At 43.8% G+C, this 15,148-nt stretch overlaps 1 protein-coding gene across 1 annotated transcript in view; it reads right to left on the bottom strand.

Annotated features, from left to right (window-relative positions):
- Positions 1 to 2,033: 2,033 nt before the first annotated feature.
- The window catches only part of LOC147629972 (uncharacterized), a 300,394-nt gene continuing 287,279 nt past the window's right edge, over positions 2,034 to 15,148 (bottom strand). The window contains exons 42-47 of the mRNA XM_086811523.1: positions 10,035 to 10,373; positions 5,291 to 5,578; positions 4,387 to 4,626; positions 3,937 to 4,242; positions 3,650 to 3,838; positions 2,034 to 3,465 (exon numbers count right to left, since the gene is read on the bottom strand). Coding sequence (XP_086667649.1) covers positions 2,779 to 3,465; positions 3,650 to 3,838; positions 3,937 to 4,242; positions 4,387 to 4,626; positions 5,291 to 5,578; positions 10,035 to 10,373 — 2,049 coding nt within the window. The 3' untranslated portion in view covers positions 2,034 to 2,778. The remainder of the gene's footprint in view (positions 3,466 to 3,649; positions 3,839 to 3,936; positions 4,243 to 4,386; positions 4,627 to 5,290; positions 5,579 to 10,034; positions 10,374 to 15,148) is intronic.

Genomic DNA, 15,148 nt, shown 5'->3' with positions numbered 1-15,148 from the left:
GGATTAGGGTTTGGGTGTGATTAATGCTAGTTGCTCATTCCCTTATGCTTTCTTCTTGCTTCTTCTCTCCCTCTTGCTTGAGTGATTAGACTATCACCCGTGATCGGCTTCCATGGAGATCCCACATGATCTTCGTGAGAACGGTCGCACCACCCGCTTGAAGATCAGGAACCGCCTCGGTCTGTATGATGAGTGTCGAAGATCGCGCCGACGAGCGACAATCCACACACGACAGTGGAGCTCTTGAGCATGCTTTTCTCTTGCTTCTTCTCTCCCTCTTGCTTGAGTGATTAGACTATCACCCCTGATCGGCTTTCGTGGGTGGAGATCCCACATGATCTTTGTGAAAGTGGTTGCACCACCAGCCCGTAAGATTAGGAATTACCTTGGTGTGACGAGTGCGGGAAGATCGCGATAACGAGCGGCTATTCACACGCGACGGTGGAGATCTTGAGCATAGCTCGAGCTCGACGGATCGACAACTTCCCACGACAAGTTTGTTTAGGTTAACATTGGAATAACATCATTTTATATATTACCATTTTTTTCTATTGATAACAATGTCATTTTACATATTATCAATGGTTGGGATATCTTGGTACATTTATTTAAGTATAGAATTTATCCATACAATTACTTTACCTAAATATAGCATTTATCCATTCAATTACTTTAGCTAATTATAGTAAATATCCATACAAATCACTTTTATTCTTTTAGCATGATCTATATATATGACCCCCGTGGTTCTCACTCTCGCCCTCACTCCCATCTTTCATTTTCTTTGTCTCTCACACTGTTATTCTCTTCCTTACCATCATACTCTCCCACTATCTTACCCTCATTCTCTCCTGAGAGAGAGAGAGAGAGAGAGAGAGAGAGAGAGAGAGAGATAAGGTGAGGGAGAAAGAAAGATTTTATTAACGTCTTCCAAAAGACCGAACTCGACCTATGAGACAAATCAGGTTACCTGTGTGGGGTATCCTCTGTCATCCCAACAAAATGAAAAAGTAATGAACTAAAGAGCTGAATCTGGGTGTGTGATAAGTACAATGAGTGGGGGAGGAGATGGAGCTCTACTACTAGGAGAATGCAAAGCTATATGCATGGAGTATACAATCATGATATGCAACCTAGCTAGCTCCATCCTGTACCATACTGGGGATATAAAATGGTATACATCAATGAAGGGGGTGTCCACAGCTCCCTGAAGAACATGCCTGGGTCTACTCTAAAGCGAGCCAGTCGCTGATCTCTGTCATCTCTCTCTAGTAGAGAGAGATGGAGAAAGGGAGGGAGGTAGGGTAGGAGATGCGGTGAGAGAGAGAGAGAGAGGGTAGAAGAGAGAGAGAGAGAGAGAGAGAGAGAGAGAGAGAGAGAGAGAGAGAGAGAGTAAGACGAGTTTTAAAATGTTTGGTTGGATTCCAAGGCTATAAGCTGTAAGCAGCATACAGAAGATAAAAAACATGAATTGAATTCATAAAAACAGGGAAAAAAGATGATAAATATGCAAGGAGAACCTGCACTGGAAGTGGGAGAAACCTTCATATGCATGCTTCATGCTTCTAGGAGGCATAAAGAAGTTGGTGATAACATCACAACTTGAAGCAATCAAATATGGTGCGTTTTTTATGCTGAGAAGGAGGAACATGAAGATTCCAAGGCAATAGGAAGTCAACATAGAGCTCTCGGATGAGTTTGCCACTAGGGTTCACAAGCTCACTAGTAGAGTCACTCTAGACTACGAGAGGTGGCTCGCCGAGGATGGCCTCAGGTTGTTGAGCATTCAAGAAGGTTCAGCTGACCAACCTTGAGGTGGCAAGAAGCTATAACAAGCATGATTTTATATTTATTGGGAGAGAGATATTTTTTCTAAAAAGCTACCCTTCGATAGAAAGGCCATTTTTTTTTTCCTTTCTTTGAGAAGGGGTATTTTTTTACTTTAACCTTCTATTGAGGGTTCAAAATTATTCTTCAATTTCTTTGAAGGCCAAATGCACCTTAGAAGGGAACGGCAACTTGCAAAAATAAACTTTGTAAATTCCAAGAGAGAGAACTACTAAATTCACATCGTAGATGCATGGTAACCCCACTTCACATTGACTTTTTGGCTTTCCTTTCTACCTTGCGAGCTCAACAAACGAATTGTTGTGTAGCCAACCATGCCCAAAAATGTGTTCATGGAAATTGGCCCTAGGTGATCATTGTTAATATTTGCTTAGAAAACAACTCAAAAAAGCCTAAAATATTCTCTCTCTCTCTCTCTCTCTCTCTAAGGAGCTAGAGAAATTTTCCTCTCGTTATATTTGAAAATTTTACAAGAGCTAATTTTATAAAAGCAGCACTGTAGCGAACCCCATCCCCTTATCATATACGTACGGAGAGATGAAGCTGCCAGACATGTCTCTGATAAGGGCTTGGGTATTTCAGTCCACTGCATGGGCCTCCTGCTTCTGTGCTGCATACATGTCCCTGATTAGGGTGTTATCCTCTTGCAGGCATGGTCATATACCCCTCTAATATGTTTGCAAAGCTCATACTTTATGTCAATGCTATTTTTTCCATGCATTTCTTATGTTTTTGGAGCCTGTGGATCCATTATCGGATGCTGGATCCATGGTCGTACAAGTGGGAAGATGCTGGCGGTACAATTGGAAGATGGTGGTTCTATGGCCGTACAAGTGGAGACATGGCTGTGCTAACGGAAGCTGCTGTTTTCCATCCTTGTGCAACAAATTCGCTTGTTTCTCTCTATCGATGCGGCCGCTCTTCAATCAATCAATCGCTCAGAGACAGAAACATGGCTACGCCTCTCCTCACCCAGTGGTCCGAGGGCATGTTCGTGGGCAGCTCTACATTGGTTACAAAGTTGGAGGAGTGCCCAGTGGTAGCCAAAACACCCCGCCTTTCTGTTGTCCGATACAGCGGGCACATGTAACAATGTGACTCTTTCTTCTTGCTCGTTTCAATGGGTTTCAACCATATCATGGGTGCAGCAGAGAACAAAACCTTTGGCAGAGACTCAGCCAACAACATCTTGTCATCATCCCAACGAGCTCCCTCCAAAAACATGCCCTCCACGTACACCCCATCTTTGGGGCTCTGCTCATAAGACCCTTCCTTGGGCATGCACCTGAACTCGAAGGTGATGGTGTCGATGGGAATCTTGTATTTGCGCGCATAGTTCTGTAAAACTGCTGTCAGAAAGGCATGCGTGAAGAAGAAGCCACTCATCCAAAACCTGGGTGGAGGCCCTTTCTCCATCCATGTGGAGAACATATTCAATCGTTGTGTCAGCTCCAATACATAGCTGCTGAGTGGTTTTAAAGATGGGAAGGACTTTGCCGCCCACATTGCGGGGAGTTTGCCATTGTACACGCTGTTGGCCAGCTTCTCAATCTCAGCCGACATGACCACCAATCCTTTCAGCGTTTTTTGCAGGACCTGAAGACTAGAGCGGATTACCTGCATGCATATGTGCCCAAAATTGTTAATATATTGCAACTCTTGAGCCATACCCAGACACTGTGCTACTAAGTACAACCTAGCAAACTCTAGATACTATCATTTGATGCCCCCTGCTTTATTGCAGGATTCGGATGCTTGGGGTGAACTTTCTCAACATGCCAGGTCAGACTAGCATTTGTACCTCAGTCAGATTGTTATATCTGGTCATTTCTTGGTGAAGCACAGAGTTCATGCTTTCAATGTATTGTACAGGGTATCGATAGCGTGCAAGCTCAATATCGAATGGAGGTGGAATTCTGCTTGCCATGTCCTGAACAATTTCAAGAATCACATCATCCCTGCTACGTCCACCTGTTTCAGCTGCATTGCTCTGCAAATCAAGTGCTAAGCATTAAAAACAAGATATGGAAAATCAAAAGGAAAAGAGTTAAATGTTGCTAAATAGCCAATTCTTGCTCTACCTAGTACCTGTGTTGCAAGAATGGAGGAAAGAAACATGTCGGTTTCTTGTTGATCCTTTGTAATGTTTGCATTTTCGTGCAATCCAAATACCTCTGGTGCAGCAATCAGTGGGAATTGTCTTATATGATCGATGAAGTCCTGGTACACACCATCTGAAGGTGCAGAATAAATATTGGAAGATGAAAATTTGTAGCTATCCTCCAGTATTCTTGGACTATATATGACAGATAGTAAACACATCAAGGTTCTGCGATCATGAGCATCAGTGACGCGTCCACCATAGTTGCATTCACCTGTCAAGTAGAGCAATGCCTGCACATAGGTTACAACTATAGGTTCAGTTTTCAACACCATTGGACGGGAGGTCCAATCATGGGGCTATATGTAACACAACATATGCAACTGTATTTCATAGCATGAGTCTCTAATGGAAGAAATACAATTCTGTGGCTGTACCTTGAATGGGATGCTTTCGGGAAACTCCAAAAGGAATGCATGCAGCTGACGCATGCTGATCTTGAGATCAGAGTCGCTAAACTGGTAGGGAATGTTCCAGCCAAGCGGACCAAATTTTACTCTCTCTTGAACAGATGCATGGAAGAAGCAAAGTCCAAAAAGCATTCTCCTCCAAACAGGTCCTTTTTCCCCAAGCATCTCGAAGAACTTCGGATCACTGATGGGATCGCTCTGATAGTTCTGCAGAAAAATGATTACTAGGTCAGTATGCTAAAATCTCCATTACATGTGAGATGCCTGCCTCCACCCTGGGCAAGAGAATAAAATGGGCGCACTGGCCCCACTCAAGCAAATTACATCCCTTCCTTATGGATGTCTAGTTTTTTTTTTCAACTGGCCTTTGGCCCAAGATCCTCCCATAGTTACCAATTTTCACCGTCTGTAGGCGGCCTTCCGTACGTAGGTGCTTATTTATCCACCGGTAGGCGATGCCGCCAAGGAAGCACCAAGGGGGGTTTTGAACCTAGGACCTCTTGGTCCTAGGCAAAGACCTTCACCACTTGAGCTATCACCTCATTGGCTATGGATGTCTAGTTTTGTCAACCATATATTGAAATTTGTCTGTTTTTGATTGGATTTCATAACACTATACATCTAGACCATCATTATTTCCAGTGCAGTGGGAGATATTCTGTTTTCTGGAACATGATTGGCATTTCTCGATGATTGCAAAAAATGTAGCACACATCAATTTCAACACTCAGTGCCAGTGATAATGGTGGTGAAGTTCTACTTTCAGTTACAGTGCTAGTGAGATTTCTAATGCTTGTGCTACTCCTACTGATAATACTAGTGACTTTGTTAGTGCCTGTGCTAGAGCCAGTGAGAGTGTTACTGGCATTACCTGCAGCATATTTGCACGCAACCCCTTTGGAGATTCATTTGTCATCTTAATACTGCTTTGCAGAATTGTCACTGGGAAGCTTTCAGAGGGATAGCTTGTTAGCCACATTCTAAAGCCTGCGTTGATGTTCTCCGAGCCAAAGTTTTCACAGATTCTCTCTAACTGAGGCATCCATGAAGCTGCAAGATGACAGTTCTGTAAAACAACCCAATCACCTGTTTGCATGCCACTCTGTATCAAAGCTGTTGCTTTTGGACCTTGACCTTGACCTAAGGAAATACTCTGAACCTGATTTTTTTTTAGACACAAACAATACAGATGTGTTAGTATCTCATAATTGTCTCTTCCAGCAACAGCCCATAAATGATATTAACCAACCTATGGATGCAGATGATGAGGAGACATGAGCTTATGGAGTAACATTGCTGAACATTAATAATTTCCTTGGGACATATCCTTGGGCGCAAAACATGCAAGTGTAGGACCTAAAAGAGTTAGGGTTCTGCAATTCTAAGGAGGATGGAACCTCTCCATTGCTGTTGTGGAGACAGATAAGAGAGAGAGAGAGAGAGTTAAAGAGAGAAACTCAATGCTGTAGAGAGAGCTGATTGCACGACTCAATGTAGATTGAATTGATATGATTTGAAGTACATCAAGTATATGCTTCTATAGGTAGCAAACCTTATCTTTTGACTCACGCAAATCACACTCACATGTGGGGACATGACACATGGCACACACTTATCTTATCCAAATAAGAGGGTGTTCACACACATGTAGGCACACTTACAAATACATGAGGTGTTCACACCTATACAAACACATGTAGATGGTTACACACATAGTGATAGGTACAAAAGGGTGGTGGACATACAGGACACAAGAGACTCTGAAATACCCAACAAACCTCCCTTCAGAGCGAGGGTGGAGTTATGAGGAATATTTGGGTTCACTGGCACCACGTGATGCAAAAGATCACAATGGCCATACTCGGCACGATACAAAAGAACGCAACCACACTTGCAAATGGAGCTTGACCACACACAAGATTCTTCAGCCTCTAGAACAATCTCCTTGACTCAAAATAGGGTTAACGAGGAAATTACATAGCCTTTTATAACACAAGGCGTTACAAACATTTAAGCAGGAAAAACACACAAGAAAATGTAACACACAAGATTGTTTTTCAGATTTTTGGGGGGATATCGTGGGCAGAGAACCCTGACTCACACACACAACATGAAAATTACAAATTCCGGGGATATCAGGGTGAAATCCCCCCTCGATGCCGGTGGTGTTGCCTTTTTTGGCGTCTCTTCCAAGATATTGTCACCTGGAGCGATGGCCAGAAGATAGTCGGTGAAGCTAAGCGGCTTTGATGCTGAGTTTTGGTGTTGTTGGAATGCCTCAAGGCGGTGTTGCCGCATTCGGTATCCATGGGGGTGATGCCGGTTGACGCTGAAGGCATTAATTTTCTTAGAAAATGTTTTGTTTGGGAAAGCCCCAAAAATTGAACGTTATGGGCTTAATTTTTATGCAGATGGCCAATTTTTGAAAAAGCCCCAAAATATAAAAGTGCATGCCGTTCAATTTTGGCTCAGGAGACCAATTTGAGCAAAACTCCTAAATTCCGAGCTTTTACAAGCTTCAATTTTTGAAGTAGAGAGCAATTTTTATAAAACCCCCAATTTGAGCAAAACTCCTAAATTCCGAGCTTTTACAAGCTTCAATTTTTGAAGTAGAGAGCAATTTTTATAAAACCCCCAATTTTTCTCTGATATCGTACCTTCAATTTGATGCTTTTAGCTTTGAAATTTAAAACCCCCAAATTTTTAAGATTGTAGGACCATCAATTAAATGATTTTCACCTTACTTTTTAGAAAGCCCCAAATTCGCATTTGTAGGTATAGTAGGAGGTGGTTTTGTTGTTGTTGATGTCGTGTAGGCACTGTATGTCTTGGCGATTGTAGGTCCTGGCGATGTTTGAAGAGTATCCCACCAAGCAACAGTTGCAAGTCGTCGAGCAAGAGTGGCATATAAGTTGCTCTGGCTGGTCAGCAGCAGGTCTGGATGTCGAGGCTTTAGTAGGCCTTTTAATTAAGCCCTAAATAGGGCTTATTAAAGCCTTGAATAAAAATGACGAGTGACAAAAAAATGGCAAACAGAAGTCAGTTGATGGGAGGTCCGAGGTGGAGACGGTTTTGAAAGGCGGCAGGCTATATTGGAGGTCGTAGTGCAGTAGGTGATGGTGGCGAGCAACCAGTAGAAAGCGCAATCTTAGGTGGACCTATATGAACACATAATAGCTGATTACATGCATACTAGGTACAGAGGGTGGACATACAGGACAAAAGAGACTTCGAACTGGGGCCACCATGGGCCACACCTAAAGAAGGCATACAAGAACCGAACTACCGGTCGGCATCCTTATAGAGGCTTAGATAGCCAGTCAGCTACCATTAGTACAGTCAACCAGTAGTAGGACAACAGCTCGACTCACACGTGTGAAGCGATGATGGGACAAATGGCATTTAATGCTTATTTCAGCAGTCGTGGGCGTAATTGAACAGGCCGACAGCAGTACCATGGACCGACCAGCAAGAATTAGACATATATAAGCAGTCCCTCACCCCTTCCGTAAAATCATCTCTTTTTTCATAAAATTCAGCAGTCATACATTGCAGAAGTATGTGTGCTTGAGACTTTGGTCTTGTGCATACAACAATTCAGCCATGCACTCTTTGTGTTACAGTCCAAGGCACTCTGAAGCTATCCTCAGCATGCAGCCTTCAATATTGCATGTCCTTCAGCAGATCTGGGTGTGCATAAGGCTCTCCGAAGTGGCTTCACAATTGTCTTCAACCCGTTTGATGGTTCAACATTCGTTTTGTCTACATCGTCCTTGCATTTGGAAATCCTTTGTCAATTGTCTTCAGGAGTTTTTTGCATTGTAAAAGTTCTCCACAGCAATAAAACAAATACTCTTGCTTGTGGGAGGGGGCCCTTAAGCGGGTAGATTGGGACTCAATTTGGTGTTGTCTCTACACATGGCATGCACATGGATCACACAGGCCGAGCCACTAGGGACGAAGATGGCTTTCTACTGAGAGCATCTTCTCCACTTATCCCCTGATGGTTTTGTTGTCCGCCCGAGGTACATGGACATTCACCTCTCTCATGGAGTTAGATGTGCTATTGGCTAGATCCGCACGTCTTTACATTGGTCGAGGATAGAGACCGGTCGATGTGGAGCCGTCTCCCTTGCCCCTGAGGATCGGATTTGCCAGCTTTGTCAACTGGAGCCAGAGACTGAGGAGTACTACATATGTCGGTGCCCAGTGTACTACGAGATCCGGGGGCGCTTTCATTGCCTCTTCCGAGATGGATTTGGGCCATTGTCCAGAGTGATGGACTACTCAGACCAGCGTTGACGTGGGCTTTTTCTCCTCGAGCTGCACAGACACTGAGACCACATCCTACGCTCTAGACAGGGGGGACATGTCCGAGACACATGCCAGCGCACCCTTACCAACTTCTTCAGAGCAGCAGCGACCCCGCGCACTTTTGGCCACGCGTCGATTGGGCCCACACAGCTACCTCGAGGAGTCACCCTGGATAGAGTTGGAGAGCTACGTAGAGCACGGTGTCCGCGACCCGTTGGGCCACGGCCCCAGCTGAGAGATTATCAGAGGATATAGGCGATATTAGCACGATGTCGTGCGGCACGACCTCGGCGCTTCAGCGTGTCTATGCTGGATCGACCTATGCAAGACATTATGGGATGAGTCTATCTCAGCTCCTTCCCATAGCCTACCATTTTTCCAGTTCCACACTTCTAAGTTTTATTAGATATGCCTTTTTCTGGTAGTTGTATCAGGCCACTAGTTCCTCTTTGGCTACATGTTATAGCTAGTTGTTTTTCAATTTATGCTTTTCATTTTCTACTCGGGACATTTAGTTTCCTTGAGTTTTGGATGTATTGGTACTTTTGTCTCATAGGCCACTTTGGTTTCATTAAATGATTGCTTTAAAGATAGTTGAATCTGGAAAAAGGCAATTTCATTTTGGGTGTATAGACGTTAATATATCTTTTTTTCTTTCTTTCTTTCTCTTCAGCTCTCTCTCCTGTGAATAAAGATCAAAGTGGATTCTTCATGCTCACTAACATAAAGGTATAAAGAAGGTCTTGCTGGGCATTACACGATCATACTGGTTGCAAGTTACAAATATTCAGCTGAAACGAAGCATCGATCTGCACCCACCAAGCGGCAAGTTACAAATATTCAGCTGAAACGAAGCATCGATCTGCACCCACCAAGCACCCACCAAGCTTGGCGTTGAAGCAGACCTTACTCCCATCCAACATGTGCAAACACAAAACAAGCATAAATGTCCCACAACTTTCCCAAGCCTGAGGCTAGACCAACACCAGGCTATGCCATTCGCCCAAACCCCGATGTCCATACCCTAGGTGATGAATACAATAAAAGCACCAGTCCGCACTCAAATTACCCATAAGTCACTTGTAACCAGAAATGTTGTGGTTGGGCACAAAAGGGATCAAAAATCAATGACACGCTTTGGACCTGCTGAAATAAATCTACATGTATGATGTATCGGACTCTACGTACTGGCAAAGCCTATGTAAGGCATCTAGATGATGCTGCACTCTTAACAGAGTGTGATAGGACTAATTCAAATAAGAGCCTGTTGTTTACAATGCAACTTTTTGAATGTTGTGTACCTGCTGCCTTAGACCTTCTGCAAATTTTAGAAGGGCTGCCATGGGATCTGATCCAGGGGAAAGCACGAAAACTAGAGGAATTGTTGGACTGGAGTCATGATAAACTTTTGCCAAGTCAAAAGTTGGTGGTTCCACATAGCGCTGTCCCATAATCTCATACACAAAGCTGTTCACACTAACAACTAGTATATCTGGACGTATCGTGCGAATAATGAGGAGTTTTTGGAAGTTTGTTAGTTTTGAATTCCAATGGTCTGGCAGAACTTCTTTGTATGGTTGAGAACTGTCATAAATGTGCTTCCATTTGCTTGGATTTTCTGCAAATGCTTTGCTGAACCCCTGCATTTGAAAAAAGAAGTCAGTTATGCTATGAGAAGAAGACACTTAGTTTCAGATTTTGACAGGGCCTATGCGTGCTTAACAAAATGCTGAAATGGTGCAGCCTGGTCATTTATATGTGTGTATGTATGTATATATGTATGCATGTTGGCACATTGCGTGCACCTACACACAAGCATTTTTACATATCATACATTTTATATAACGGGAAATAACCAGTAATTTGTTAGCACATATCTGCAGCCTGCTCATTCATATATGTGTATGTCTTAATGTGGTTATCCGTGCATGCATGAACATATGTATGTATGTATGTATGCATACCACACACACACACACACACACATGCACAAACAAGCATCTTTACATGTCATACGTTTTATAAAAGGTGTAATGACTGGTCATTTGTCTGTGCAAATCTGCAGCTTGTTCATGCATAAAAGTGCAATAACCAGTCATTTGATTTGTGCATATTTGCACCATGCTCATTCATATATGTGTTTCTCTGTATGCATGCATAGAGAATATGTAAAAATGCTTGTGTGTGCTTGTGTGCATGCAGGGTGCATACACACACACTTTTTTTTTTTGTGAAACCACTGATTATATTAAATAGTACACTATATAGTCATAGTCACCTGAAGTAGGTGGAACTATGAGAACGAACTAAAAAAATTGGGAAAATTCTTCAAACTGCTAGAGAGAAAGCTCGCCAAGATCATAGCAGTCTCGAAGAGACCGGAGTAAGGCAGCACAAAAATAGGGGAAGTGATGAACAACATCACCAGAAAAGTGCAGATGATTTCTGGTGGAATAGATGGTCCAAAGAGCCCAGAAGCGCACCCATGTGAAGAAATCATCATACCCCGGTAAGGCCAGGGACAATCTGCCAATAATCCAAAAAAGTCACCCAAAGCGTTGTTGAGGGAATCTATATTGCAGCAGTGCTGTCAAGTGTTGAAGAAAATTGCGGGAATGCAAGCAACTCCACAATAAGGGAGGTACGGTCTCGGGCATAAGGCGGCAACACCAACATAAAGCTGGAGCAATACGATATTGAGCCAGTAGAGTGCCAACCGGTAGCGCGCCCGTAATGCATCGCCAAAAAAAGACCCACTGCTTCTTAAGTGGCAACTTTGACTTCCACACCTTTTTTAAAGTCAATTTCCACCAGGGCAAAGGCTTATCCAAGTGCCATAGCCTGTTCCCATGTTCCACTATCCAAGGCTGAGGAATAAGCAAACGGTAGGCCTTGGAAGCAGTGAGGAGATGGAATGGGAACGAGGCATAACCCGGCCGCTATGACGATCAAAATGCCAATTTTGTAATGAATCCTCCTCCTCAAGAGGGGGTACCGGCTGAAATGGAGCCAGAAGTTTAGCTATGGCACGCCATATCGGCCTATGATGCATGCCCAGATGCCATTGCCTGGTGGCCCTGGGGAAAGAAAGAACCATACCATGCTCATCAACTACATCATGTACCATACGTATTCCCAAAGTTGATAGATGATAAGCCTTTCTTGGGTGATCCAGCACTAAAGGCCGAGGAAAGGCTCGACTCCAATGAATGCTCTGAGATCGGAGTGAGTTCCTTGTATGTGGAGGTCTACCTGACCAATGGATGAAACATAAGATCTGCTGCCAAGCTATAATCAAAGAAGTGGCATAAGGGCGACCTGGTATGCGCTCAATAAGATGACCAAAAATGACATCCGAGTGATCCAAAACCCAATGACCATAAGCATCTACTTTCATGTGTGCACACATGGCTGCCAACATCTTTGTCCAAGGCTATGTTTGACGGACAAAGTCAATAAGCAATGTGGCCTTACGTGCCAACATGTGATAGTGAATGTCGAGAATGTTCAGGCCCCCATGCATTTTTGCGAGCATGTGGCAGAGGTGGGTCATGAATCCCCATTCCAAAGTATAGAGCTAACCACAATGGGGATCATTAGATAGACACATTGTGAGGTCAATCCATATGCGGCATGTAAAGGCATCATACCAATTTGCATTTAACAAATACCATTGATTAAGACGGGAAAAATAGTGCGACTGAGCATTATGCTGAAATGTGAGTCCAGGAGTGTCTGGCATGAGCTGTCTCCAGAGATCCAAAGCATGCAAACCCTCAATCATACTATGCCATTCTGCTTGCTCAGCCCGCAACATATGGGAACGATGTGAGGAGTTATCCTCATGGCTAGGTGAGTTATTGAAATCCCTTGTGAGAAACGCATTTGTAACCCATGGGTAACACTGGATGGAGCGCCAAAGTTTCGCTCTATGAAGCGATGTTTGTGAAGCATATATACTAGCAAGCTCGTAAACCTCACTAGCAATGAGAAATTGCACCACCATCCACCGTCCATGTGAGTCATTGTATGCGACACATGGCTGCAAATCATGTTTAACCATGATGAAAGTACTCGAAAAGTTGCTTTTGCCATCATAAAAAATCTCATACCCTGAGAAAGCACCACTTCTACTAGCAAACACGTGTTGATTGTGTTCTTGCACACACACTACATGCGGTTGCATACTATTTACCAATGCCCAAAAGAGCCTCTATTTATTGGGGTCGCAGAGGCCCTGTATGTTAAAGCTAATCCATTTTAATGGTATATACATATGGAAATGATGAAGGATGAAGAAGCTCATGATTCCATTTGCGTAGGTGCCTGACTCCGTGCATCACCATATGAGGGGACAAGAAGCTCAAAGCCCATTGAAACATCACCCACATCATAAATGTTATTGGCAAAGAACGGACCCTCTTAACGACCGTAGCCCATAGCTTTCCCACACCACTAATTTCAGTAGAGCGACTAGATTGACCATTAGAGGGTATTGAAGCAGTCTAGCTATGAATGGGGACCACATGGGGTTTTGCATGGATTGGCTTTTTAGGCCGTTGCCCTGCTGATGTATCATCTTTCTCTACACTTTTGGCCTGAGCAGAAATAACCTGTGGGATTGTAGGCATCTTGCCTTTTCCTTTACTGCGAATTAGATCCCCAGAAGCAACTGGTTTGCCCTTTTATTGTTGCTGCATTTGAGTTAATTCAGCCACTTTTGAAGGTTGCAAGAGGGTCTGAGGGTATTCCGAGGCCATGTGTCCAAATTTTTTGCATGTAAAACAAGCGCTTGCAAATGTGCCCCATTTCAACTCAAAAAACGTAGGACCCATGGTAAGGTCATTGATCTTCTGCAGCATAATCGAGGGAGGAGTGGGTACATCCGTATCCCTGAGAAAAAAAAACCTATTCCCATTGCCATTAGGCCTCGGAGGACAAATAACTTTTCCCAAACTGGTAGCAATCTGTGGCAAAGCAGCCTCGAGGCATTTGGGGAAATCCACAACCTCCAGCTTAAAACGAGGCTCAGAACACAAAGCCTCATAAAAGCCTCGTGCTCCAAAGTAAATACCATCAACACCGCATACACCCAACTCTGAGTTCAACCATTGAGTGTAACATCATTTGCATTGGGTATTTTTCTCGGAAAAAACAAAATGACTCATTCTCTGCAAAGCGCTTAACAACGGATACAATATCTGGCAATGCAATCAACACATGTGCTCAAGAAGTGGCTTATCCCATGCTCTGCGAATGTCAGCAAAACCCTCATGCATTGCATCATAGACTATCTGAGCATCAATATTGTCAGGGCGACTGTCCTGCTGCATAACCTGTCGACGTTTAGGTTCTACACTAGTTGAGTGGGCATGACGCTCACTATCTCGGCTGTTCCACACTAGTTGGGTAGGCACGACGCCCACTATCTTGGCTGTACACTGCAATAGGCTGCAAAGAATTGGAAGCCATTACAAAAAGGAAAAAAATGCAGCTGCTCCTACGCACACACTGTTTTTTTATTTTTTTTTGTTGAGAAATTGCTCTTGTGCACACACAGTCACTACTGTATACACACTGCTTGCTGCACGCGCACGCGCACACACAGACACACACAAGAAACAAATGAAGGAATTACGAGCAGCAGGAGGCAGGACAGTCGACGCTCAACAGACTGCAGATGACCAGCACTGCAAAGTCCAGACACAACGAAGGAGGACAGGAGGTCGGCGCTGCAGAAGCACTAGAGGGCTACAGGCAGCGGTGGACGGTGCTGCGCAGGCAGATCTCAGACACAAGCCTGCAGACCCCCCCCACACACACACACTTTTTTTTTTGGTAATATCCAGTGCAGTATATTTATATGTTCATAAATTTACATGATGGGAGGTCTCCGAAATGGAGAGTATCCCAAAGATCAGAAACATAAAAAGAAAATCTCTATGCAAGAAGCATCCATATCACCCTCATGGCAGGCATCATATAAGGATTGCCGCAATGAGGCTCGGAAAGATTCATATGACTTGTGAATCTGCCGACCCACGTATGCCAAATTATGCTCACTCCAGATTGTCCAAAGAGCCCAATATCTCACCCAAGAGAGAAATAGTGAGTATTGAGACAAAGACCTCATAAATCTGCCAAAGAGCCAGAAATGTTTCACAAATCTGTGACTCGGGAAACGGAGCCGAAGATAATCTGAAATTCTCCTGAGGAGGATCCTAGAACACGGGCAGTGCCAAAGCAAATGAAGAACAGTCTCTGAAGGAGCCTGACATCTTAAACATGTGGATGGTGCAATGCGACGTTTAGCAAGTGTGACCTCCACTGACAATGTGCCTGTCATACATCTCCAAAGAAAAAGTCTTTGTTTCAATGGCATTTTACACTTCCATAACATCCCGAGATTCTTCCG

Source organism: Cibotium barometz, chromosome 17, assembly GCF_041138505.1.
Source record: "Cibotium barometz isolate CiBa-2024 chromosome 17, ASM4113850v1, whole genome shotgun sequence".
In the NCBI taxonomy this organism is placed as follows: Eukaryota; Viridiplantae; Streptophyta; class Polypodiopsida; order Cyatheales; family Cibotiaceae; genus Cibotium; species Cibotium barometz.
The sequence above is the reverse complement of the archived record's forward strand: the minus strand, read 5'-3'. Positions and strand labels throughout refer to the sequence as shown.